The sequence below is a fragment of the Bubalus bubalis genome, chromosome 9, assembly GCF_019923935.1.
Source record: "Bubalus bubalis isolate 160015118507 breed Murrah chromosome 9, NDDB_SH_1, whole genome shotgun sequence".
Taxonomy (NCBI): domain Eukaryota; kingdom Metazoa; phylum Chordata; class Mammalia; order Artiodactyla; family Bovidae; genus Bubalus; species Bubalus bubalis.
In genome coordinates this window covers 54,098,266-54,125,293 of record NC_059165.1, presented here as the reverse complement: position 1 = coordinate 54,125,293, position 27,028 = coordinate 54,098,266, and the positions used below count along the sequence as shown (strand labels likewise).

Sequence of the window (27,028 nt, the reverse complement as noted above, 5' to 3'; positions counted from 1 at the left end):
TGGAATCAAGATAGCCGGGAGAAATATCAATCACCTCAGATGTGCAGATGACACCACCCTTATGGCAGAAAGCGAAGAAGAACTAAAGAGCCTCTTGATGAAAGTGAAAGAGGAGAGCGAAAAAGTTGGCTTAAAGCTCAACATTCAGAAAACTAAGATCATGGCATCCGGTCCCATCACTTCATGGCAAATAGATGGGGAAACAGTAGCTGACTTTATTTTTCTGGGCTCCAAAATCACTGCAGATGGTGATTGCAACCATGAAATTAAAAGATGCTTACTCCTTGGAAGGAAAGTTATGACCAACCTAGATAGCATATTAAAAAGCAGAGACATTGAAGCATTTCAAAAACCTATGGGACAATGTACTTGGCATCTCAGAATATGATATGAGAGAGGATTGGATAGGAAAAATATTTCATGAATAATAGTTGAAAATTTCCCAAATTTGGTGGAAAATATTAACTTGCAGATCCAGTAAACTCAGCAAACCTCATCAGGATAAATACAGTGAAAACCACAGCTAGTTAGAATATCAGGGTCAAACTACTGAAAACCAAAAATAAATATATTTAAAAAAAAAAAAACAGAGACGTTACTTTGCCAACAAAGGTCTGTCTAGTCAAGGCTATGGTTTTTCCAGTAGTCATGTATGTACGTGAGAGTTGGACTGTAAAGAAAGCTGAGGGCAGAAGAATTGATGCTTTTGAACTGTGGTGTTGGAGAAGACTTTTGAGAGTCCCTTGGACTGCAAGGAGATCCAACCAGTCCATCTTGGGGGACATCAGTCCTGGGTGTTCATTGGAAGGACTGATGTTGAAGCTGAAACTCCAATACTTTGGCCACCTGGTGCGAAGAGCTGACTCATTTGAAAAGACCTTGATGCTGGGAAAGATAGAGGGCAGGAGGAGAAGGTGATGACAGAGGATGAGATGGTTAGATGGCATCACCAACTCAATGGACATGAGTTTGGGTGAACTCTGGGAGTTGTTGATGGGCAGGGAGGCCTGGCGTGCTGCAGTTTATGGGGTCACAAAGAATCAGACATGACTGAGTGACTGAACTGAACTGAGTCACCATCTGCAGTGATTTTGGAGCCCAAAAACAAAGTTTGTCACTGTCTCCATTGTTTCCCCATCTATTTGCCATGAAGTGATGGGACCAGATGCCATGAACTTAGTTGTCTGAATGCTGAGTTTTAAGCCAACTTTTTCACTCTCTTCTTCCACTTTCATCAGGAAGCTCTTTAGTTCTTCTTTGTTTTCTGCCATAAGGGTGGTGTCATCTGCATATCTGAGGTTATTGATATTTCTCCCAGAAATCTTGATTCCAGCTTGTGTTTCTTCCAGCCCAGCATTTTCATGACGTGCTTTGCATATAAGTTAAATAAGCATGGTGACAATATACAGCCATGATGTACTCCTTTCCCAATTTTGAACCCTGTTGTTCCATGTTCAGTTCTAACTGTTGCTTCCTGTTTTCTCAAGAGGCAGGTCAGGTGGTCTGGTATTCCCATCTCTTGAAGAATTTTCCACAGTTTGTAGTGATTGACACAATCAAAGGCTTTGGCATAGTCAATAAAGCAGAAGTAGATGTTTTTCTAGAACTCTCTTGCTTTTTTGATGATCCAATAGATGTTGGTAATTTGATCTCTGGTTCCTCTGCCTTTTCTAAATCGAGATTGAACATCTGGAAGTTCATGGTTCACGTACTGTTGAAGCCTGGCTTGGAGAATTTTGAGCATTACTTTACTAGCGTGTGAGATGAGTGCAATTGTGTAGTAGTTTGAGCATTCTTTGGCATTGCCTTTCTTTGGGATTGGAATGGAAACTGACCTTTTCCAGTCCTGTGGCTTCTGCTGAGTTTTCCAAATTTGCTGGCATATTGAGTGCAGCACTTTCACTGCATCATCTTTTAGGATTTTAAATATCTCAACTGGAATTCTATCACATCTACTAGCTTTGTTCATAGTGGTGCTTCCTAAGGCCCACTTGACTTTGCATTCCAGTATATCTGGCTCTAGGTGAGTGATCATACCATCATGGTTATCTGTGTCTTGAAGATCTTTTTTGTATAGTTCTTCTGTGTATTCTTGCCACTTCTTCTTAATATCTTCTCCTTCTGTTAGGTCCATAACATTTCTGTCCTTTATTGTGCCCATCTTTGCATGAAATGTTCCCTTGGCATTTCTCATTTTCTTGAAGAGATCTCTAGTCTTTTCCATTCTATGGTTTTCCTCTATTTCTTTACAATTGATCACAGAGAAAGACTTTCTTATCTCTCCTTGCTATTCTTTGGAACTCTGCATTCAAATGGGTATATCTTTCTTTTTCTCCTTTGCCTTCCTCTCCTCTTTTTTTCATAGCTATTTGTAAGGCATACTTAGACAAGAATTTTGCCTTTTTTGCATTTTTTTTTCTTGGGGGTGGTCTTGATCCATGCCTCCTGTACAATGTCACAAATCTCCATCCATAGTGCTTCAGGCACTCTGTCTATCAGATCTAATCCCTTGAATCTATTTCTATTTCCACTTTATAGTCATAAGGGATTTGATTTAGGTCATACCTGAATGGTCTAGTGGTTTTCCCTACTTCTTTCAATTTAAGTCTGAATTTGGCAATAAGGAGATCATGATCTGAGCCACACAGTCAGCAACTGGTCTTGTTTTTGCTGACTGTATAGAGCTTCTCCTTCTTTGGCTGCAAAGAATATAATCTATCTGATTTCAGTATTGACCATCTGGTGATGTCCATGTGTATAGTCTTGTGTTTCTCTTGTATTGTTGGAAGAGGGTGTTTGCTATGACCGGTGTGTTCTCTTGGCAAAACTCTATTAGCCTTTGCCCTGCTTCATTTTGTATTCCAAGGCCAAATTTGCCTGTTACTCCAGGTATTTCTTGACTTCCTACTTTTGCATTCCAGTCCCCTATAATGAAAAGGATATCTTTTGGGGGTGTTAGTTCTGGAATGTCTTGTAGGTCTTCATAGACCAGTTCAACTTCAGCTTCTTCAACATTACTGGTCGGGGCATAGACTTGGATTACTGTGATATTGAAAGGTTTGCCTTGGAAATGAACAAAGATTATTCTGTCATTTTTGAGATTGCATCCAAGTACTGCATTTCGGACTCTTTAGTTGACTATAATGGCTACTCCATTTCTTCTAAGGGATTCTTGCCCACAGTAGCAGATATAATGCTCATCTGAGTTAAATTCACCCTTTTCAGTCCATTTTAGTTCGCTGATTCCTAAAATATGTGATGTTCACTTGCCATCTCCTGTTTGACCACTTCCAATTTGCCTTGATTCATGGACCTAACATTTCAGGTTCCTATGCAATATTGCTTCTCACAGCATTGGACTTTACTTTCATCATCAGTCACATCCACAATTGGGTGTTGTTTTTGCTTTGGCTCCATCTCTTCATTCTTTCTGGAGTTATTTCTCCACTGATCTCCAGTAGCACATTGTCTCTAAATACATATATTTTGCCAATATCACCACACCAAAATATAAGCTCCCCAGGGGCCAAGATTTGGTCTGTTTAGTCTACTAATACATCCTCAGTGCTCAATAAATACTTGACTGAATAAATAAGTTTAATCATTACTGCTGCTGCTGCTAAGTCGCTTCAGTCATGTCCGACTCTGTGTGACCCCATAGACAGCAGCCCACCAGGTTCCCCATCTCTGGGATTCTCCAGGCAAGAACACTGGAGTGGGTTGCCATTTCCTTCTCCAATGCATGAAAGTGAAAAGTCAAAGTGAAGTCGCTCAGTCGTGTCCGACTCTTAGCGACCTCATGGACTGCAGCCTACCAGGCTCCTCCGTCCATGGGATTTTCCAAGCAAGAGTACTGGAGTGGGGTGCCATTGCCTTCTTCATTAATCATTACTAGACATATTTATTATGAGATGAAATGTATTAAAGGCTCCTAAGAGCATGGAGTAAGGAAAAGAAGCCAGCAGAGTTCACACCGCTTCCTCTAGAAAGCCACTCTAACCCCACTCAGTCTATACTAGGTATCCCTCCTATGTGCTCCAAATTCTCCCTGAAATTCCCCTTTCCAGAACTTGTCACGCTGTATGGTAATTATCTGTTTGTATATCTGTCTCCTCCACCGAAACTCTAAGTCCCATAAGATACCAAAGCATGGTGCCCATCTGGGTAACTGCACACCAAGCCCTGGGTAATACCTTCTTGCACATCCAATAAATAGGATCTGTTGTCAAATGTCCCTGCTAAAAAGCAGAAGAATACACTTGAAAGTCTTAGGATCTCTCAACATCATTCTTTCCTCTGGTATCTGGAAAGACAGGAAGGGCCAATAGCTGTAAGAAAAGATAAACAGTCAGGAAATGGTTAAGTACAGAAGCAAAGAAAGTTGGTGAGCAACAGTTCCATTGTTTTGGCTAAAAGAGAACAGGCACAATTTTCATGTTTTCAAAAAATATTTTAATATTTTTTTCAAGAGGTAATCTTTTTTAAAATTTTATTGGAGTATAGTTACTTTACAATGTTGTATTGGTTTCTGCTGTAGAGCAAAGTGATCAGCTATATGTATATATATCCCCTTTTTTGGATTTCCTTCCCATTTAGGCCACCACAGAGGACTGAGTAGAGTTCCCTGTGCTGTACAGTAGATTCTCATTTGTTATCTAGTTTATACATAGTATCACTAGTGTGTGTATGTCAATCCCAATCTTCCCGTTTATCCCATCCCTCCTTTCCTCACCTGGGTCCATACATTTGTTCTCTGTGTCTGTGTTTCTATTTCTGTTTTGCAAATAGGTTCATTTGTACCATTTCTCTAGATTTCACATATATGTGTTACTGTACAATCTTTGTTTTACTGACTTACTTGACTTTGTATAACAGTTTATAGGACCATCCGTATCTATGCAAATAGCATTTTTATAAGAAGTATTTATATTATCTGAAAAGCACTCCACTACTGAAGTATCTTAACAGCCGAATATAGAGAATAACAAACAAATCTTGAAAAAGTTAAGAAAATCAAAATAATTACCATAGAAAAGCAATGAGCCTCAATAGATAATGGATTTCTCAAGGGGGAAGGGAGGGGCTGTTAGAGTTACAAAAGTTCATTAACAAAACTATTTTTCTAATTTTACAACCAACTTTAAGAGGAAAAATTATTCTTAGTATGTGTATTCATAGACAGTAGAAACATAATTGCTAAACAGCCTTGGTTAGTTTTTTTTTAATTTCCAATAGATACCTATAATATATCCATAGTCTTTTATGAAGAGATCATGGCTATATCTTAGCCTTAAAATAAATTCATTTATTTGGTAATAATTTGGGGGCTGGAAGAAGTCATATCACACACACACATACACAGACACAGACACACACACACACACTTAAGCACCAAATTTATCATAAATGATTTTGACTTGGCTTATAACCTCAGTAGTTCAGAGGCACACAGATATATCTTATCTCATCTTGTCCTAAGAAGTAGCACTGGTCGTTGCCTACATGCATATTACCCAAGCACATCACAAAGGGAGAGACTCGGGACTTTGAAAAAAAGGCCTCCTCAGCTTGCCTGTCTTCAGCAGGAACCGTGTACATCCTATTTTGTTTTCAGTAACATGCTAGTGCATTCCGCAATGGGCATCCCTTTCCTCTTCTGCTTTATTAAAAAATGCAATTTGACCAATTTGAAATGCATTATAAGCATTTCAGTTCCTGAGAAATTCAGGAATTCAGTTCCTAAGAAATCTGCGTTTGTTTTTTGTAATTCCTCTCTCATGGCATAATTTTGCAATATAACTCCCAACCAGAAAATGACTTCAACCAGCTGCCTGAACTGTACATTTATTTGTTCACTTGTGCAAGGAGAAAACTGAGCTAAGTCAAGTGAGATACATGTGCATGGTTCTAGAAGGATCATTTTAGAAGAGCTTCGAAACAGACTCTAATTCAAAAATGCCTCTGTCACTTAGATCCACGTGGAGAAGTTACCAGCCTCACAAAATGTGATCTAGTAATGGAGTTGTGTCAGCGCTGGAAGTGCTAAAGCCACCGTGGCCTCCTTGCTGGGAGAGGGAGGGGGAGATGGAGGAGGAGCAGTATATCAGAAACAACTTCAGGGGAGATGCCATCAAAGTGGACCTACAAAGCCCACAGGCTATTGATTGCAGATCTGGCAAGGCTGCAGGCCATTCTCATTGCAGGCAGGGCACCGCAGGGCCCGATAGGACTCCTTAAATCTATTGGCCAGCATCGAGAACTTGCTGCCGTGGCACAGAGAGCAGGTGGCACTGCCCGACCCTCGGCAGTGGAAACAGTTGTCCTCGGGATGCTCCCCTTCCTGCAAGAGACAGGTCAGGGTTACATTACAGCAGCAGCTTCAATCCATCGTTCACACACAAGTCAACACAGCCCTGGGAACCCGCAAAGGCTGGGTCCGTGTTAAAGGAAAGTGCTTCCCAAAAATGCAGTGAGGGGAACTGGCCAGGGGCACAGAATAATCACAGCACTTTATCAGAGATTAACCCAGAAGACATCTCTAAGACTGCAGCCCCAGCCACCAGGCCATGCACTCCCCAACTGGACCTTCATCTCTCTTGTCACTATCTGACATGTTATGTCTGTGTCTGTAAGGCAAGGACTTCCTGTTCCTCATTGCCGAACAGAGGACACCTGTAGAACTCCTAGAAGGTGCCATGCACTGTTCTGGACCCAGGCTCTCGGCAGTAAAGGTGCAGAGTCCTAACCACTGGACAGACAGGGAATTCCCTGGGTGCTGTTCTAAGAGTTCTATCAACAACTCGTCTAATCCTCACAATACCCCTGTGAGATAGTGGAAGTAGTACCATCCCTATATTACAGATGGAAAAAAGAGACCTTGAGAAGCTCAGTTGTATGCCAGTGGGCACACAGCTTGAAGAGGAGGAAGCAGGCATGGCTCCTAGAGAGTCAGGTACTTGAGATCGTGCTCCGTGGACTCCATATGTTACCCCTCATCGCAGTTACCCAATAGCAGGTGCTCTAGGTTTTTCTGTGTGCCTGAGTGGATGCATGAGTGAATGTTGCAACCCTTCAGAGCTTAGAGCTGAATTCCAGCAGTACTTTATCTTTATTCTTTGAGAACCATGACAAGGCTCCTTGATTAAAGAGCTTTATTCTGAAGTCAGTAGCCTGGAGCTGAGGCCTGCCTCTGAATCAACTGTGCACCTTGGACAGTTCCCCTTAAACACCCTAAATCTGTTTCTTCACCTGTGCTCTGTGGCAAGAATACACAGAACTATACAAAAAATATCTTAACGGCCTGGATAACCACAATGGTATGATCACTCACCTAGAGCCAGACATCCTGGAGTGTAAAGTCTAGTAAGCCTTAGGACACATTACTATGAACAAAGCTAGTGGAGGTGATGGAATTCCAGCTGAGCTACTTCAAATCCTAAAAGATGATGCTGTTAAAGTGCTGCACTCTGCATGTCAGCAAATTTAGAAAACTCAGCAGTGGCCGTAGGACTAGGAAAGGTCAGTTTTCATTCCAATCCCCAAAAAAGGCAGTTCCAAAGAATATTCAAACTACTACACAATGGCACTCATTTCACATGCTAGCAAGGTAGTGTTCAAAATCCTTCAAGCTAGGCTTCAAGAGTGTGTGAACTAAGAACTTCCAGATGTACAAGCTGGATTTAGAAAACGCAGAGGAACCAGAGATCAAATTGCCAACATCTGTTGGATCATAGAGAAGCAAGGGAATTCCAGAAAACCATCTACTTCTGCTTCACTGACTACACTAAACCTTTGACTGTGTGAATAACAACAAATTGTGGAAAATTCTTAAAGAGATGGTATACATACAACCTTACCTGCCTCCTGAGAAACCTGTATGCAGGTCAAGAAGCAACAGTTAGAACCAGAAATGGAACAATGAACTGGTTCAAAATTGGGAAAGGAGTATTCCAAGGCTATATATTGTCATCCTTCTTGTTTAACTTATATGCAGAATACATCAAGTAAAATGCTGGGCTGGATGAATCACAAGCTGGAATTGGGATTGCCAGGAGAAATACCAACAACCTCAGATATGCAGATGATACCACTCTAAAGGCAGAAAGTGAAGAGGAACTAAAGAGCCTCTTGATGAGGGTGAAAGAGGAAGTGAAAAAGCTGTCTTGAAACTCAGCATTCAAAAAACTAAGATCATGGCATCCGGTCTCATCACTTCATGGCAAATAGATGGGGAAGCAATGGAAACAGTGACATATTTTATTTTCTTGGGCTCCAAAATCACTGCAGATGGTGACTGCAGCCATGAAATTAAAAGACACTTGCTCCTTGGAAGAAAAGCTATGACAAAAACCTAGACAGCATATTAAAAAAGCAGAGATATTACTTTGCCAACAAAGATCCATCTAGTCAAAACTATGGTTTTTCCAGTAGTCATGTATGAATGTGAGAGTTGGATCATAAAGAAGGCTGAGTGCCAAAGAACTGATGCTTTTGAACTGTAATGCTGGAGAAGACTCTTGAGAGTCCCTTGGACAGCAAGGAGATCAAACCAATCAATCCTAAAGGAAATCAGTCCTGAATATTCATTGGAAAGACTGATGCTGAAGCTCCAATATTTTGACCACCTGATGCAAAAAGCCAACTCATTGGAAAAGACCCTGATGCTGGGAAAAATTGAGGGCATGAGAAGAAGGGGATGACAGAGGACAAGATGGTTAGATAGCATCACTGACTCAATGAACATGAGCTTGAGCAAGCTCCAGGAGATAGTAAAGGACAGGGAAGCCTGGCATGCTGCAGACCATGGGGTCACAAAGAGTCGGACACAACTTGGTGGGAGAACAACAACCTCTGATCTCGGCAGGTATTACTTCTCTGAGTAGCTGGAATATTAAATGAGGCTATGTAAATGCTATAGTATATTATCTGACATAGGATACGTTCTCCATTTAAGTCAGTCATTTCTAAAACTTGCCAGTAAATCTGTAGGCCTTGACTGCCCTCCTCCTAGGAGCACCAGACTGTGTCCCTTGGCTATGGTCATGCTCTTCCCCTAAGACAGCTCAAGGAAATTTGCAATTTTTGCTCTTCCATGCCATGACCATGCACAGACCATGAGCCTTCTAAGAAATAAGGGGCAATACCAGATCAATACCAGGTGGATTCAGCACCAATTCCTGTGTATTTCATCTTTTGAACATCTCTCAAATCCGTCCCATTTCCCCTTTTCCATAACCACAATCCTAATCTAGACGCCTATCAATTCTGGCATGAATTCAGCAGAGTCTCTGCCTCTGGTCTTGTGGGATATTCTCCTCATAGATGCCAATCTCATGAAGCTACTTACAGCTGTGATTGCCACATAGAAAGCACCCAAGAAACCTTGTCATGAACACCTGCCCACCAGATGAACTTCAGGTTAAAACCCAATCTTCTTATATGTACATTCTCAGTCACTTCTTTCATCAGGCTCTCATTCTTGGGTATCTCTCTAGCTGGTCTGGAGGGACCTTTTCCCACTCTCAACCCAGCCAACTCCTGCCTGTTCTCAGAAGTCAGCTCAGCAGCCCTTCCTCCAGGAAGGCTTGCCCACTCACACTTCCAGACCAGGAGTTCCACCCTCTTTTACTGCCCCCAGCCTGGGAGGTCTCACATCCCCCTGAAAGTTCCTGCTGACTAGATAGGAAGTACTCCGGGCTAGTTCCTCTCTCCATCATTTCCTGAGGCAGCACAAGCCTGGCACAGTAAAAATAAATAAATACATAAACAAAACAACAATGTCTGGAGAGCCCTTGCTGTTCTTAAATTCCAGGAACCAACAAGAGAGCTGAAGTCCACTGGGTGGCTCAATCAGCTAGCACAGCTGTCTTTGGTAACCCTAGAATAAAAATCATCTTGGACAAGGGAGGCCTAAGTTCTGAAAATAGCCCCATCGCACTGCAAAGTGCCTAAAAAGATACTGAGTTTCATTTCATTTATTCTAGATGTAAGGAATGGAAGTGATTATCCAGCTGACAAAAATCCCAAATGATATTCAAGCACCCTTTATAATACTTTATTGATTGTTGCCATATTCTGATATATTAACAGTGGGGAAATTTGTTTTCTTCCCTTGAAGTATGCAAAATAAATATTTGTTGTTGCTGTTCAGTCACTAAGTCATGTCCGACACTTTGCCACCCGATGGACTGCACTATACCAGGCTCTTCTGTCTTTCACTATCTCCTGAAGTTTGCTCAAACTCATGTCCATTGAGTTGGTGATATCATCCAACCATCTCACCCTCTGTTACTCCCTTCTCTTCATGCCCTCAACCTTTCCCAGCATCAGGGTCCTTATATATATATATCAGGGTCTTATAAATATATCTGCCAAAATTAAATTGCCATGCTCCTTTTTTTTCCCTGCCAAATCCATCATGTTTTTCTTTTGCACTTGATTCCACTGAGATTTATTTATTTATTTCTTTATTTGTGGCTGTGCTGAGCAGTATGCAGGATCTTAGTTCCCTGAGCAGGGATCAAACACATGTGCCCTGAATCTTAACCACTGGACTGCCAGGGAAGTCCTGTGATCTCAGTGAGATTTTAATGATATAAGTCAATGTTGTCAAAGAAAATACAGTAAAATCCTACCATAATGCTATACATGCAATCCAAAAATTCATTTGGATAGAATGCCAGGGTAAAAGATTATCTAAATGACTTGGTGAGCAAGTCATAAAGAACAAGAACAAATCTCAGCCAAATCTCATCTTATGTCACTGGTTATATGATGCATTGCTAGAGGTTTCACTGGAGTTTCCACTCTTAGCCTAGTTACCACACTTCTTCCAACTGTTTCTTCTCCATATCCTTTTTAATTATTCAGTTAATTCAACAGGTATTTATTCATCCTCTGCTCTATACTAGACATGCATGATAACATCTGTCTACCATTTTCGATACTTAAAAAAATTCTCCACAGAAAATATTTAGTAAAAGAACATAGAGCATAGCTGCACAGCATAGTTTAGGGTCTAGAACCCACAAACCTACCCAAAGCATCTCTCACTAGCTCCATGACCAAGAAAAGGGCTTTCATCAGAGACTCAGCCTTTAAGATAGCAATCAGAGCCAATCTGGGGGTTGATGAGCAGAGTGATTGAGACCAGATGGACCTGAGTTTGACTACTGACTCTGGTAACCTCTGGAAAGTTACTTAATTTCTCTGAGCCCTTATTTCCCCAGCAGCAGAATGAGGCTACAGATAATAACTACCAAACAGAGTCCTTACAAGAATGAAATGGACTATTGCACGGGCATGATGCCTGGCTAACATGAACCCTCAAAAAACGGCAGGACTTCCCTGGTGATGCAGTGGATAAGAACCTGCCTAACACTGCAAGGGGACACAGGTTCAATTCCTGGTGTAGGAATATTCCACACGCCACAGAGCAAGTAATCCCGTGTGCCACAACTACGGAGCCTGAGCTTTAGAGCCCGTGAGCCATAACTACTGAGACTGCACTCTAGAGCCTGAGAGCTGCGATTACTGAAGCCTACGTGCCTAGAGCCTGTGCTCTGCAACAGGAGAAGCCACTGCAACGAGAAGTTTGAGCATCGCAGTGAAGAGTAGCCCCTGCTTGTCGCAGCTAAAGCCCACACAAAGCAATGAAGACACAGAGCAGTCAAAAATAAATAAATAAATTTTTAAAATTATTTTAAATTTTTGTATTAAAATGGCAGCTATTATTACTATCATTTTGTTTCAAAGGTAAGATCACATAAAGTATAAAGAAGTCCAGATGACTTATGGTCTCAAGCCCACTGATTACAAGGCCAGATTTTTCCTCTTCTACTTTTCCCTGTGGCTCAATTCAGTTATTCCTCTCCTTTCCTTTTGTAGTTAATACAGAGGTTCAAGTTTAGCCTGGCTTTTAGCCTGACCCTGCTCTTTCATCAAGGAAGACCCTACTGTCTCCCTGTTCCGTATAATACAACAAAGAGTTTCTTGGTCAGAATGGGCTCCTTGATGTTCTCTGACCCTGTATTTTAGAATAAAAGTTGTCTGGGCATTTACTGCATGAGAGATGGGGCAAACAAATAACAATTTAAAACAGAGCTTAGAGGACAGACAAGTGAAGTACAACCTTTCATGGGAACTTTTTGCTACACATCTCGGTCCTAGTTTATGGCATTAGAGCCAAAAAAAAAAAAAAAAAACATAGTTCTCTCCAGATTGAATTTAAAGGCAATTGTCATGGCAGGGCTGTTGTTGCTTTTTCATTCAGGTCTGCAGTGTGACCTGCATTTCTGGTCCTCTTCTGAAAATACATGCTCTTACAAGTTACAATATGGTATGGAAAAAGAATAGAATTAATGAATTTCAAAGTGGGATGGTGATGCTTAGTATCACAAAGGTTAGCTGTCTGCCTTTCTGCTAGGCTAGGTTCTGAATAGTACTGTAGAGAAAGCAAGAGAAGGCAAAATATTTCTTATCATTTGGCACTTAGTTCCAAATTCCACAAATATTTACCTACTATTTACTGAGCACCTAATTAGATGCCAGGCTCTATTTTATTTTATTTTATTTTATTTTTTTTGGCATTGGAGCTACTATGTCACACCTGACATAAGCATTCTCCCTGCCCTCACAAAGACCAAATCCTAGTGAGTAAGAGCAAGCATTAACCAAACAATCACACATATAAATGTAAGATTACAAATGTGGGGGCGGGGAACACAGGAACTTGAGGAGTCCAACCTTGTGGATTTTTATCCTCACGGAAGCCAGGAGAAGTCTCTCTGAGGAAGTAATGCCTCCACCGAGATCTCAAGGGGCTGTGGGCAAAGAGGTAGAGAGTCCGGAGAATATTCTAGGAACAAGGAAGTAGGCTCTGGTAGGAAAGAGCATCTGAGGGGTAAGCAGATGGGCAGTGGGTCTGGAGCAGAGAGAATGAATAGAGATCTGTTTAAGTCATGAGGCTGAAGAAGGCAAGTCCACAGTGCTTTCTAGAATTAGTGAGGAGTTTCAGCTTTATCCCAAGTGATGAGTGGCCACTGAAAGTTTTGGGGTGAGGAAGGGGGTCACATGATCAGATTTGCATTTCAAATATATCTTATCAAGTATGAGGTCAGGTCTGAAAGAGACAGGAATGGTTGTGAGCAGAACTGGAGTCTGGTCATGGCCTTGTCCTTCCTGTCCCCTAAACCCTCCCAGGGTGGGGATATCACTCAAGTGTGAGGAAGCCCCTGGCCCATTTTGTCATGCTAACCCATGGGAGGTTCAGCTTCAAGTTCCAAGAGATGGACTTTAAAGAGGGAAAATTCATTTCTGCTGTTTCTTAAGCTTTTACTGTCTTTGCTTACATTCACCAAAATTGCTTTTCCCACTCCCAGCCTCACACTGTGAACTCCTGAATGTCATCACCTTCCTGCTCGTCTGAGCATGTCTAAGCAATGGCTTCTAAGGAGTGCACACCTTTGAAAGGTGTGAGGAGAAAAAAACATTTGAACTATTATTTATTTTACTTTTTGAAAAGAATGTAAGAAGCTTTAATAATATTTTCAAAAGAAAATGTGATATCCATTTTTAATAAAAAAGGTGACACCAGCACCCTCACTAGGTTGGGCTGAACTTAACAAATGTAGCACCCAAGAGACCCTGTTGCATGCATAATGTAGAGTTCTCTCACTTTACATAAAGTGACAGTAACAACCCTGCTCTTTCACTCACTTTCAGCATGTTACAACATGCTGTGATTCATGAATTTCTGGTCTAGTGGACTTATAGACACTATTGCTTAGTTTTAACCAAACAAATCTCCATGAGAGAGTGCCTGAAGAACTGTGGATAGAGGTTCATGATTTTGTATAGGAGGCAGTGATCAAGATCATCTCCAAGAAAAAGAAACACAAAAAGGCAGAAAGGTTGTCTGAGGAGACCTTACAAATAGCTGAGAAAAGAAGAGAAGCTGAAAGCAAAGGAGAAAAGGAAAGATATACCATTTGAATGCAGAGTTCCAAAGAATAGCAAGGAGAGATAAGAAAACTTTTTTCCGTGATCAATGCAAAGAAATAGAGGAAAACAACAGAATGGGAAAGGCTAGAGATCTCTTCAAGAAAATTAGAGATACCAAGGGAACATTTCATGCAAAGATGGGCTCAATAAAGGACAGAAATGGTATGGACCTAACAGAAGCAGAAGATATTAAGAGGTGACAAGAGTACACAGAAGAACTGTACAAAAAAAATCTTCACAACCCAGATAATTACGACGGTGTGATTACTTACCTAGAGCCAGACATCCTGGAATTCGAAGTCAAGTGGGCTTAGGAAGCATCACTACGAACAAAGCCAGTAGACATTATGGAATTCCAGTTGAGATATTTCAAATCCTAAAAGATGATGCTATGAAAGTGCAGCACTCAATATGCCAGCAAATTTGGAAAACAGTGGCCACATCGGTGGCCACAGGACTGGAAAAGGTCAGTTTGCATTCCAATCCCAAAGAAAGGCAATGCCAAAGAATGTTCAAACTACTGCACAGTTGCACTCATCTCACACGCTAGTAAAGTAATGCTCAAAATTCTCCAAGCCAGGCTTCAATAGTACATGAACTGTGAACTTCCAGATGTTCAAGCTGGATTTAGAAAAGGCAGAGGAACCAGAAATCAAATTGCCAACATCCATTGGATTATCAAAAAAAGCAAGAGAGTTCCAGAAAAACATCAGCTTCTGCTTTATTGACTACGCCTAAGCCTTTAACTATGTGGATCACAGTAAATTGTGGGAAATTCTTCCAGGGATGGGAATACTAGACCACTTAACCTAACTCCTGAGAAATCTGTATTCAGGTCAAGAAGCAACAGTTAGAACCAGACATGGAACAATGAACCAGTTCCAAATTGGGAAAGGAGTACATCAAGGCTATATATTGTCACCCTGCTTATTTAACTTATATGCAGAATACACCATGAGAAACACTGGGCTGGATGAAGCACAAGATGGAATCAAGATTGCCAGCAATCAATAACCTCAGATTCGCAAATGATAGCACTCTTATGGCAGAAAGCAAAAAGGAACTAAAGAGCCCTTTGATGAAAATGCAAGAGGAGAGTGAAAAAGTTGGCTTAAAACTCAACATTCAAAAACTTAAGATCATGGCATCCAGTCCCATCACTTCATGGCAAATAGATGGGGAAATAATGGAAACAGTGAGAGATTTTATCTTCTTGGGCTCCAAAATCACTGCAGATGGTGATTGCAGCCATGAAATTAAAAGACACTTGCTCTTTGGAAGAAAAGCTATGACCAACCTAGACAGCATATTATAAAGCAGAGACATTACTTTGCTAACAAAGATCTGTCTAGTCAAAGCTATGGTTTTTCCAGTAATCATGTATGAATGTGAGAGTTGGACTATAAAGAAAGCTGAGCGCCAAAGAATTGATGCTTTTGAAATGTGGTGTTGGAGAATACTCTTAAGAGTCCCTTGGACTGCAAAAAGACCAAACCAGTCAATCCTAAAGGAAATCAGTCCTGAATATTCATTGGAAGGACTGATGCTGAAACTGAAGCTCCAATACTTTGGTCACCTGATGCAAAGCACTAACTCCTTGGGAAAGACCCTGATGCTGTGAAGGATTGAAGGCAGGAAAAGAAAGGGATGACAGAGGATGAGATGGTTGGATGGCATCACCGACTCAATGGATGTGAGTTTGAGCAAACTCCGGGAGTTGGTGATGGACAGGTAAGCCTGGTGTGCTGCAGTCCCTGGGATCTCAAAGAGTCGGACACAACTCAACAACTGAACTGAACTGAACCTCCATGAAATCTAAAGACAAGTAGCTTTGTTAGATTTCTTCAGGGAAACTGTGGGTTGAGTATTAACCAATAATAGAAGTACAAGCAAACCCATAAGAAAAGCACAGAGGTAATTTTTTTCTTCCATGTCTAGAACAGGCTGCTCTAAGCCACACTGCAAAGTGAAAAGAATAAACACCTAATCAGATATTTAAAGAAACCATTCAAAATAATTCAAATTGTATTTGCAATATGGACTTGTAACTATTATTGCTAACAGTAAAATATGATAAAACACTAAAATAAAAGAAAGTTAAAATTCCTCAATATCATTAACATTTAGACATCTTCGGTATTCATATTCAACCGTACATTAAAGAGTACACAATCAAAACAGTTTGGAGGCCACAGCTCTAGGGCCAGCCCTGCACGGAGCAGTGAACTGCAGGGACACACCTGTGGGTACTGGTTATGGGGGAAGGTGCCCTCCATCTCTGGCAAAGGACCGTGGTTCTGGTGTGCACAGATTTCTTCTTTGCTCATCAGAGACTCTTCCTCGGCCTCCTCTTCCTTTTGGAGCATTTTCCTCATGAAATCTCTCTTGTCCATTGGAGTTCGAATGATTTTCAGGTTATTCGTGTAGATGATTATCTTTCCAAAATCTACAATAGGTGGGGACTAGAGACATGAAGAATGAGCTTGGTGATGCCCCAGTCACCAAATACAGGGCTGCAGAATCCCTTCAACATTCCAGGAAAGATATATACCATCCAGCCAGCACTTAGGGTCCCATCACAACCCCAAACTATATTCCTTCCCTGGATTCTCTGTTCTGTCTGAAAACCCTGATCCCTAGCTTCTTATTTCCTGTTAATGGCAACCAATCAAAGCTGAACTAATCACATGACTACAATGTAGGGCTCTGCAGGACAAGGTCCTGAGCTTCTATTCCTACTACATACCATGGGATCTGGTGCAGGGCTGGGCAGAGTGAGAGATTTACGCATATATAGGAATGCTTTTAAAAAATCTCTCAGAAACCAAATTATTAATTATGCTTCTTAAACAATTTACCGGTTTATGTAATTAATTAGGGATACATTTTAAGTTCTAACTTTTTTTGTTTATTATATAATACATCATTTGAAAATACCAAGGAAATATCCTTTTGTTTTTAATGATGCATGAGCGGAAGTAATGCTAGCTGGCAGTATTTGATTGTAAGAAATCAATAAATTGAATTTTTTAAATACATAAATCTCTCTCCAAAATTTTATGCATAAGTAATAATGTGTGTGTTAGCCACTCAGTCATGTCTGACTCTTTGCAATCCCATGGATTGTAGCCCACCAGGCTCCTCTGTCAATGAAATTCTCCAGGCAAGAATACTGGAGTGGCTTGCCATTCCCTTCTCCAGAGGATCTTCCAAACAAGGGATTGAAATTGGGTCTCCCACACTGTGGACAGATTCTTTACTGTCTGAGCCACCTGGAAGTCCTATTAGTAATAATAGTAGATATAATTTATTGAATTCACTATTAGTGGATAGCATTTATTGAACATCAGGCATCATGCTAAGCATTTTACAAACATTACCTCACTTCCCTCCCTAACATCCCTATGATACTGATGCAATGATTTCTATACATTTTACAGAAGAAGAGACTGAGGCTCAGTGAGGTTAAGAGCTTTCCAAAGTTGCAGTTATTCAGGGTTTGTGGCTGGAATTTAAACTCAAGTCTGTCTCACTCTAAGGTCCATATTCTTAGCACCTACACTATACTGCTGCTAAGTCACTTCAGTCGTGTCCGACTCTGTGCGACCTCATAGACGGCAGCCCATCAGGCTCCCCTGTCTCTGGGTTTCTCCAGGCAAGAACACTGGAGTGGGTTGCCATTTCCTTCTCCAATGCATGAAAGTGAAAAGTAAAAGTGAAGTCGCTCAGTCGAGTCTGACCCTCAGCGACCCCATGGACTGCGGCCCTCCAGGCTCCTCTGTCCACGGGATTTTCCAGGCAAGAGTACTGGAGTGGGTTGCCATTGCCTTCTCCGAGCACCTACACTATACTATTCACAAACACCCCCTCCACCAAGTAAGATTATACATATATATGTTGTGTGTGTTCATTATTCATATATGATCAACATTTTTATGTCAATAAAAATACTGTCTGTGCGTGCTCAGTCATGTCCAATTCTCTGCAATCCCGTGGACTATGGCCCATGAGGCGCCTCTGTCCATGGGATTTCCCAGGCAAGAACACTGGAGTGGGTTGCCATTTCCCTCTCCAGGGAATATTCCTGACCCAGGGATTGAAACTGCATCTCTTGCACCTCCTACATTGGAAGGTGCATTCTTTATCAACTGCACCACCTGGGAAGCCTGCAGCATCATTATTAATAGTTTATGTTCCCTTCTATAGATTTATCATGTGTTACTTCATCATTTGCTGAGAAACAACTTGGACCATTTTACAGTGCAGTAGAGGAGTTCGGGCAGGAAATGTTTAGACATCAGTTAACTAAGAACACATACTTCTTCACGGATAGCTTAGAGGGGAAACAACACTGTATCCCAATCCCACTGTCCACCAATTGTGAGATACAGGAGAGCCATTTGGTCTCTCAGGACCTCAGTGTTCTCATGCAAATGGGCTGACAGCCAAATGGTAGGCACCACCACAAATAAAGTAGTGATTAAAATATACAAATATTTTCATACTAGCTAATAATCAGGTGCTGTCCTGAGACTCCTGAGCACCTTCCTGTTTTTCAAACTCCTTTCCTGAGGGAGCCTCTCACACCCACAAACCCAGCAGTGTAGACATTAATGCTCAGCAACCCAGGTATCAGGACCCTGCCCCAACACTCTCCTGACTTCTGTGCTGACCTCAATGTTCCTGTGGTTAAGTGTTTTAACTCTCATCCCTGAGGCTAATTATATCAACATCTAAGGGTAAGGGCACAATGAAAAATACGTTAGAGTGTGCAAAAGCTGAAGATACTATGCAAATGATGTTTTTACTGCAGTTAGTATTAATCATGCTACATAGCTACGTTCCCCAGCATGAAATGTTTTGCCCTGCTTTTACAGAACTATATAAACCAAATCTGTTTACATGCCACAATTAAGCAGTCTCCTATTTAGCCCTCATGCATTAAGGCACAACCCGGCTTGAGCAGGACTTCAATCTTCAGGTCCCCTTCCTTGAAACACCCACAGAGTTTTCAATAATTATTAATGAAGCCACAAGCTTCCTACCTGGCCCTGTATCCTCTCCCTCTCGTCAAGGGATCATGTGGCAGCTTCCATTTCCTATTGTTTGATGCATGCTGGGTTCCTGTTTCACACTCTGGACTATCAGTTTCTGAGCATCAGAAGATACAGATGGTGGTACCTTTGGAAGGTTCCATTTCTATTTCCAGTAATAGCCGAAGAGGTTCAATTACTCAGAAGGTTTTTTCGTACAAAAGGCTAGTTTTTCAAAATTCTTAACATATGAAAAAAACAAACAAACTTCACTGATCTGGTCCAACCTCCTGTCTCTCAGCTGGACAACATCTGAGACACCCAGGATAGTAAATTTATTTTTAATATACTCCCAAGATGGAGGATCCCAAATCACCTTTAAGGTATGTTTATGTTTCAGTTACCATGACAGCCAAGTTCTTCCTTGCATCTAGGTGTAACTAAAGTTCACATTATCCAGTTACACTCCAGTGCCTGTGAGGAACACTCACTCTTACATTATAGAGGGCGAGGATAGAGCCAGGACATTTTTGTTTTATTCCATAATCCCAGAATGTCAACTTATATAAGATTAAGTATTCATAAATACTCTGATGTCAAAAGCAATGGGACTGGGATTGCCATTCAGGGAGCATGCAACCTTCCACTGCTCTGTGTTTAAATGCAGACATGTCTTGTTGGGACTAGGAACTCAATGTGCTTTGGAGGTGGACAAATCTTAGTTCAAATTCTATTTGACAACCATGTGAGGTCTGTAAGTTATTTAACCTCCATGAACTTCTGTTTTTCCAATTTGTTAAACTCTTCCTCCCAAAATTATTGTGAGGATGAAATTGCATAACAGTACAGAAAGTTCATGTTCAATAAATGTTACTTTCCTTCCTCCTCCCCGCCCCCACCCCCACCCCCGCTTTTTTGGCTGCTCTAGGTCTTAATTGTGGCATGCAAGATCTTTAGTTGCAGCATGCAAAATCTAGTTCCATGACCAGAGATGGAATCCCAGCCCCCTGCATTGGGAGCATGGAGTCTTAGCCCCTGGTTCACAGGGAAGTCCCTCCCTTTCATCTTTTTTAATGACCCTAGGCAATGGCACCCCCCTCCAGTACTCTTGCCTGGAAAATCCCATGGACAGAGGAGCCTGGAAGGCTGCAGTCCATGGGGTTGCTAAGGGTCGGGCACGACTGAGCGACTTCACTTTCACTTTTCATGCACTGAGGAAGGAAATGGCAACCCACTCCAGTGTTCTTGCCTGGAGAATCCCAGGGATGGGGGAGCCTGGTGGGCTGCCGTCTATGGGGTCGCACAGAGTCGGACACGACTGAAGTGACTTAGCAGTAGTATACTTAGGGTAAGGGCTTCCCTGGTGGCTCAGAAGTTAAAGTGTCTGCCTGGAATGCAGGAGACCTGGGTTTGATCCCTAGGTCGGGAAGATCCCCTGGAGAGGGAAATGGCAACCCACTCCAGTACTCTTGCCTGGAGAATCCCATGGAGGGAGGAGCCTGGTAGGCTACAGTCCATGGGGTCGCAAAGAGTCAGACATGACTGAGCGACTTCACTTTCACTTTATACTTAGGGTAAAGTGCTCAGTGGTAAAGAATTGCCTGCCAATGCAGGAGTCGCAGGAGACGAAGGTTCGATCCCTGGGTCAGGAAGATCTCCTGGAGGATGAAATGACAACCCATTTCAGTACTCTTGCCTGGGAAATCCCATGGACAGAGGAGCCTGGTGGGCAAGAGTCCATGGCATCACAGAGTTAGACATGACTAAGCATGCACACATATATATACTTCAGTCAGTTTCAAATCCTTAAAATATCTGTTTATAAGATTTTCTCTATCCATCACATTAAATTTTAAAAGCCTCAGTATTTCCTTAATAAGAGCCTGGTCATTGTCACAGTGGTAGGTAGCATGTACTGAGCAGATGCAGCGTGTGCCAGGCACAGTGCTAAGTACTTTCAGGTCTTTGATATTTTTAATCATCACAATAATCTTTGCAAGCATGTACTTTTATTATCACAAGGTTAAGTGGCTTGCCCAAGCTCACAGAGTAAGTGGGCTGGACGGACATCAAGTCCAGGTTTAACTGACATCAGAGCCTTGCTTTTTATGATTATTATTTTATTATGATAAAATATCAATGGCACCCCACTCCAGTACTCTTGCCTGGAAAATCCCATGGACGGAGGAGCCTGGTTTGGCTGTAGTCCATGGGGTCGCTAAGAGTCGACATGACTGAGCAGCTTCACTTTCACTTTTCACTTTTCACTTTCATGCATTGGAGAAGGAAATGGCAACCCACTCCAGTATTCTTGCCTGGAGAATCCCAGGGACAGAGGAGCCTGGTGGGCTGCGGTCTATGGGGTCGCATAGAGTCGGACACGACAGAAGTGACCTAGCAGCATACATAAAAGTTACCACTTTAACCTTTTGTAAGGTACAATCCAGGGGCATCAGCACTTTTACACTGTTGTACAGCCATCTCCACCACCCACGTCCAGAACTTTTTCTCATTTCCAAACTGAAACTCTGTACTCATTAAACTCCACCTTCTGCCCTCCCTAGCCCATGGCAAGCACCATTCTACTTTCTGTCTTACAAATTTGACTGTGCTAGTACCTCATACAAGTGGAATCACACAATTATCTTATTGTGACCAGCTTACTTCACTTAGCATAATGTCCTTAAGATTCATCTGTGTTATAGCATGTATTGAAATGTCCTTCCTTTTAAGGCTGAATAATATTTTATTGTATGTATATACCATGTTTTGTTTGTTCATTCATCTATTGATTGATATTTGCTTCCACCTGTAGGCAATTGGACTGCTATGAACACTGGTATACAAATATCTGTTCAAGTTCAGAGCCCTTCTTTTTAATTGCTGTGCTTAACTGCTACCCAATGTTGCTGCAAAGCCAATATTTACTAAGGGTTATTTCACAGTTGGATTCACTATTGAAAAATCATGACTTCCCAACTCTCATTTCCTTATTTTTCCCAAGCACCACATTAACAACCTATTTCAGTGGGTGGTGCTGCAAAAATCCAACCTGACCGCTCTCACACCCAGAGACTGGCTAGCAGCAGGATGCGGCATTTGTTCATGCCACAAAGAAACCAAGGACAACCAGACCAGGCAGAAATCAAACCCTGAAACTGGTCTAGAGAGTACTGTGTTTAAAACCACTGTACGGTGCTGCCAGTAAGACTGAGGTGTCTGGTTTTATTAAGTCCATGCCTAATCACACCTTTACATAAATGCCAAGTGTGACACATGACTGATGAAGGTCAAACAGTCCAATCCTATAAACCATGGACTTGTGCAAAGTTTGTATAAACTATGACTTTATAAATTCTAAAACTACAAATGAAATATGATTAAAAGAGGTACTGTAAGTACAAGATATAACCAAGTACCCAGGACATAATAATTACTTGAAAAATGGTTACTATTATAATCATTATCATCACTATTATTAATGGTCTTATTCTCTTAAAAAGAACATTCCATAGGGCCAAGAACATAGGGAATTAGAAGACCTAAATTTTTTTTTTAATTTTATTTTATTTTTAAACTTTACATAACTGTATTAGATTTGCCAAATATCAAAATGAATCCACCACAGGTATACATGTGTTCCCCATCCTGAACCCTCCTCCCTCCTCCCTCCCCATTCCATCCCTCTGGGTCGTCCCAGTGCACCAGCCCCAAGCCTCCAGTATCGTGCATCGAACCTGGACTGGCAACTCGTTTCATACATGATATTTTACAAGTTTCAATGCCATTCTCCCAAATCTTCCCACCCTCTCCCTCTCCCAGAGTCCATAAGACTGTTCTATACATCAGTGTCTCTTTTGCTGTCTCGTACACAGGGTTATTGTTACCATCTTTCTAAATTCCATATATATGCGTTAGTATACTGTATTGGTGTTTTTCTTTCTGGCTTACTTCACTCTGTATAATAGGCTCCAGTTTCATCCACCTCATTAGAACTGATTCAAATGTATTCTTTTTAATGGCTGAATAATACTCCATTGTGTATATGTACCACAGCTTTCTTATCCATTCATCTGCTGATGGACATCTAGGTTGCTTCCATGTCCTGGCTATTATAAACAGTGCTGCGATGAACATTGGGGTACTCGTGTCTCTTTCCCTTCTGGTTTTCTCAGTGTGTATGCCCAGCAGTGGGATTGCTGGATCATAAGGCATGTCTATTTCCAGTTTTTTAAGGAATCTCCACACTGTTCTCCATAGTGGCTGTACTAGTTTGCATTCCCACCAACAGTGTAAGAGGGTTCCCTTTTCTCCACACCCTCTCCAGCATTTATTACTTGTAGACTTTTGGATCGCAGCCATTCTGACTGGTGTGAAATGGTACCTCATAGTGGTTTTGATTTGCATTTCTCTGATAATGAGTGATGTTGAGCATCTTTTCATGTGTTTGTTAGCCATCTGTATGTAGAAGACCTAAATTTTTATTCTAACTCTGTACCTAATGAGTCTCTTACAACCTGGAACTCAATTTTCCTCATTTGTAAAATGGAAACGACTCTACATTTTTCACAACCTTTCTCCTCAAGGTTGTGGAGAAGACCCAATGAGGTAGAATGCAATTTTAATGCAGAAGTGCCTTAATGCAGAGAAGGCAATGGCACCCCACTCCAGTATCTTGCCTAGAAAATCCCATGGACGGAGGAGCCTGGTGGGCTGCAGTCCATGGGGTCGCTAAGAGTCAGACACAACTGAGCGACTTCACTTTCACTTTTCACTTACACACATTGGAGAAAGAAATGGCAACCCACTCCAGTGTTCTTGCCTGGAGAATCCCAGGGACAGGGGAGCCTGGTGGGCTGCCATCTATGAGGTTGCACAGAATTGGACATGACTGAAACGACTTAGCAGCAGCAGCAGCCTTTAATGCAGAAGTCACTCCACTGACAAAAGGAATTGTTCATTCCAGCCCCCTTGAATATCAAAAAGAAACCTGGTATTATCTTTGATAAATGTGGACATGCTCATAATTAAACTTATACTAATGCCAACAAGGCCAGTACATTTGTCTGCTATCGCTATGTAACCTGTTTCCTTAGGAAAAGAACAATATAAATGATTAGAGAGTAATGACCTGAATTTTACACTTTAAAGGTGAAAACATCTCCTGGTGTGCTATTCATTAATAACATGGTACATTATATAATTGCACTTAAGCTTTTTTTTTCAAGGCATTCATGGTCTTCCTACAGCAGAGAATACATGCACACCTCCTATTAGTTTGCAGAAATCAGTGAATAAGTTCCAGACTCTTCTAGCTTCAAAGAAAATCATGTACGGGCTTTTGATGATCTTTGGTACTGAAGAAAATAACTGAAATTCACAGATAAAATACATGTTTTTATCTAACTATTAGCTCAAACGTCTTCCATATGTAACATTTCCTCTGGCTGATCTGCTTTTTCCATTTCTTCCCAGGGTTCCACCCACCCAGGATTCCTGCTAACAAGCAATGGAAAGGCAAAAGAAATAAACAAGCATTTTTAAAAAGCAGGCAGCAGGAGGGAGGTAAGAAACAAAGCAAGATATGGATAAACCACAAATTAAATAATCGGCTGGAGTAAAGTAAGCACCTTCAAACACTTAGCTCTTCCAGGAAAAAGAACAACCCCTTGCAGCATAATTTTCTAAAACGGCAGTCTGGCAACCTGAAAACTGCTGTATCTCTATTTCATTTACTTACCAAGACATCCCAACTGAACACCCAATTACAATTTGTTAACCTGGATGGAATTTGAATACCAGCTACGCTTTTTGCACTTTCCAACAAGTAGTCAACAAGAATGTTATTTTTGTCCCAGAAATATTATTCTGATGGCAGCTTTGCATTTGGTGTGTACCTATAGCTGATTGGGCTTCCCCGGTGGCTCAGCAGTAAAGAATCTGCCTGCAATGCAGGAGATGTACAGAAGACGTGTGTTCCATCCCTTTGTCAGGAAGATCCCCTGGAGGAGGTTATGGCTACCCACTCCAGTATTCTTGCCTGGAGAATCCCATGGACAGAGGAGCCTGGTGGGCTACAGTCCAAGAAGTCGCAAAAGAGTCAGATATGACTAAGTGGCTAAACAACAACAGAAGCTCTGATTGGTACCCAAGTACAAGCAAGATACAATCTGAAACATTTAGGTGTTTCTCTAACCACATTTTAGTCCTTAAAGCTTACACACCAGGGGCAATACCAACCTTATGGTCATTGGCCTTGTAATCATTGAAGAAAGGCTGGCTCCCCGCCAAGGTGTAGGCACTACCGTCTCGAAACACGCTGATCCTCTGAGCAGTCAGCTTGGGAGAGTAAGATTGGGGCTTCGGGACTTCCCCAGATCCGTAAACACCATCCATTGGTTCAAGGGACTCTTGGAGGAAACTGTGGGGGTATTCCTCCTTTGGCGACTCTAATTCCTGCCCGTCTTCAAAGACTTGCTTCAACACACGGCCGCTGTAGGAGGAAGAGATTTTAAATCGGACTTTCCGGGGTTTGCTGTCACTCTTCTGGGTCAGCTTCTTCTCGGGGTCCTCCATCAGCAAAAATTTCACCCTGTGGTTTCCAGGTTTCGGTGTAGCAGTGAAACTTGGGGCTCTGAGAAAAAGGCATTTTATTTTCACTCCTCCTGCATATAATTAATTCAAGTTGGTGCTGGGGTGTGCTCGGTTTACAGCAATTGACACCCACACATTAAATATTGATAGGCCTCCATGCAAAGGCAGGCGATTGCAGGTTTATGGAGCGGATGGAGCATAAGACAAGGCTGGGTGCCCCCTGAATCCCAAGCTCACCCATAACTTAACCCCAACCTCAGCTTTTCTTAACGTGAGCATGAGTAGGTTTATACAGACTAACAACTAACCACTTCAGTAGGGATCAGTTAGCAAGGGTCTTGTTATTCTTACCAACCAAGACACTTTACCATCTGAACCACCAGGGAAATGATGATAATTATGACCTAGTGAGCATTTAAGAGGTGCCAGAGATTTTATATGCATTATCTTACTTTGTCCTCACAATAAACCTGCAATGAAAGTGTAATTATATGTGTTTTACAGAAGGGAAAGCCAGGCTCAGAGCAGCTTCTCTGTTTGTTTACTCTATTCCAGCAAGTAAGTGATGGAGCAGGGATTCGAACTCAGTTCTTAAGTAACTCCAAAACCCATGATCAGTCCACCACGCTGAAAGTTTTCAAATCGTGTCTCATGAAGCCCTAGACAAGGAAGCCACAGGTCCCTCTGAGCTTTCTACTCCTGCATTAACCAACATACCTTTACTTTATATTTTATTTTTAAACTATTTATTTAGCCTGCACCAGGTCTTAGTGGCAGCATGCTGCTGCTGCTAAGTCGCTTCAGTCGTGTCCGACTCTGTGCAACCTCATAGACGGCAGCCCACCAGGCTCCCCCGTCCCTGGGATTCTCCAGGCAAGAACACTGGAGTGGGTTGCCATTTCCTTCTCCAATGCCTGAAAGTTGCAGCATACAGGATCTTTAATTTTCACTGTGGCACACAGGATCTTTAGCTGTGGTAATGGCACCCCACTCCAGTACTCTTGCCTGGAAAGTCCCATGGGTAGAGGAGCCTGGCAGGCTGCAGTCCATGGGGTCGCCAAGAGTCAGACACGACTGAGCGACTTCACTTTCACTTTTCACTTACACGCATTGGAGAAGGAGATGGCAACCCACTCCAGTGTTCTTGCCTGGAGAATCCCAGGGACAGGGGAGCCTGGTGGGCTGCCATCTATGGGGTTGCAAAGAGTCGGACACGACTGAAGTGACTTAGCAGCAGCAGCAGCAGCATGTGGGATCTAGTTCCCTGACCAGGGATCAAACCTAGGTCCCCAGCAGTAAGAGTGCAGAATCTTAGCCACCAGGGAAATCCCACTTTATATCTATTGCTTATTTACAATTTCGTTTGCAATCATAGCATGGGCCCCACTGTCTGCTCCAGA

General features: G+C 41.9%; 1 protein-coding gene across 1 annotated transcript; it reads right to left on the bottom strand.

The window, feature by feature from the left end:
• Positions 1 to 4,590: 4,590 nt before the first annotated feature.
• Positions 4,591 to 26,362, bottom strand: GRXCR2 (glutaredoxin and cysteine rich domain containing 2). The gene is made up of 3 exons (XM_006069375.4): positions 25,275 to 26,362; positions 16,242 to 16,463; positions 4,591 to 6,340 (listed from the first exon to the last, which is right to left on the bottom strand). Exons 1-3 carry the CDS (start codon positions 25,608 to 25,610, stop codon positions 6,158 to 6,160), a joined length of 741 nt encoding a protein of 246 aa, XP_006069437.2. The 5' UTR covers positions 25,611 to 26,362; the 3' UTR covers positions 4,591 to 6,157.
• Positions 26,363 to 27,028: the final 666 nt, after the last annotated feature.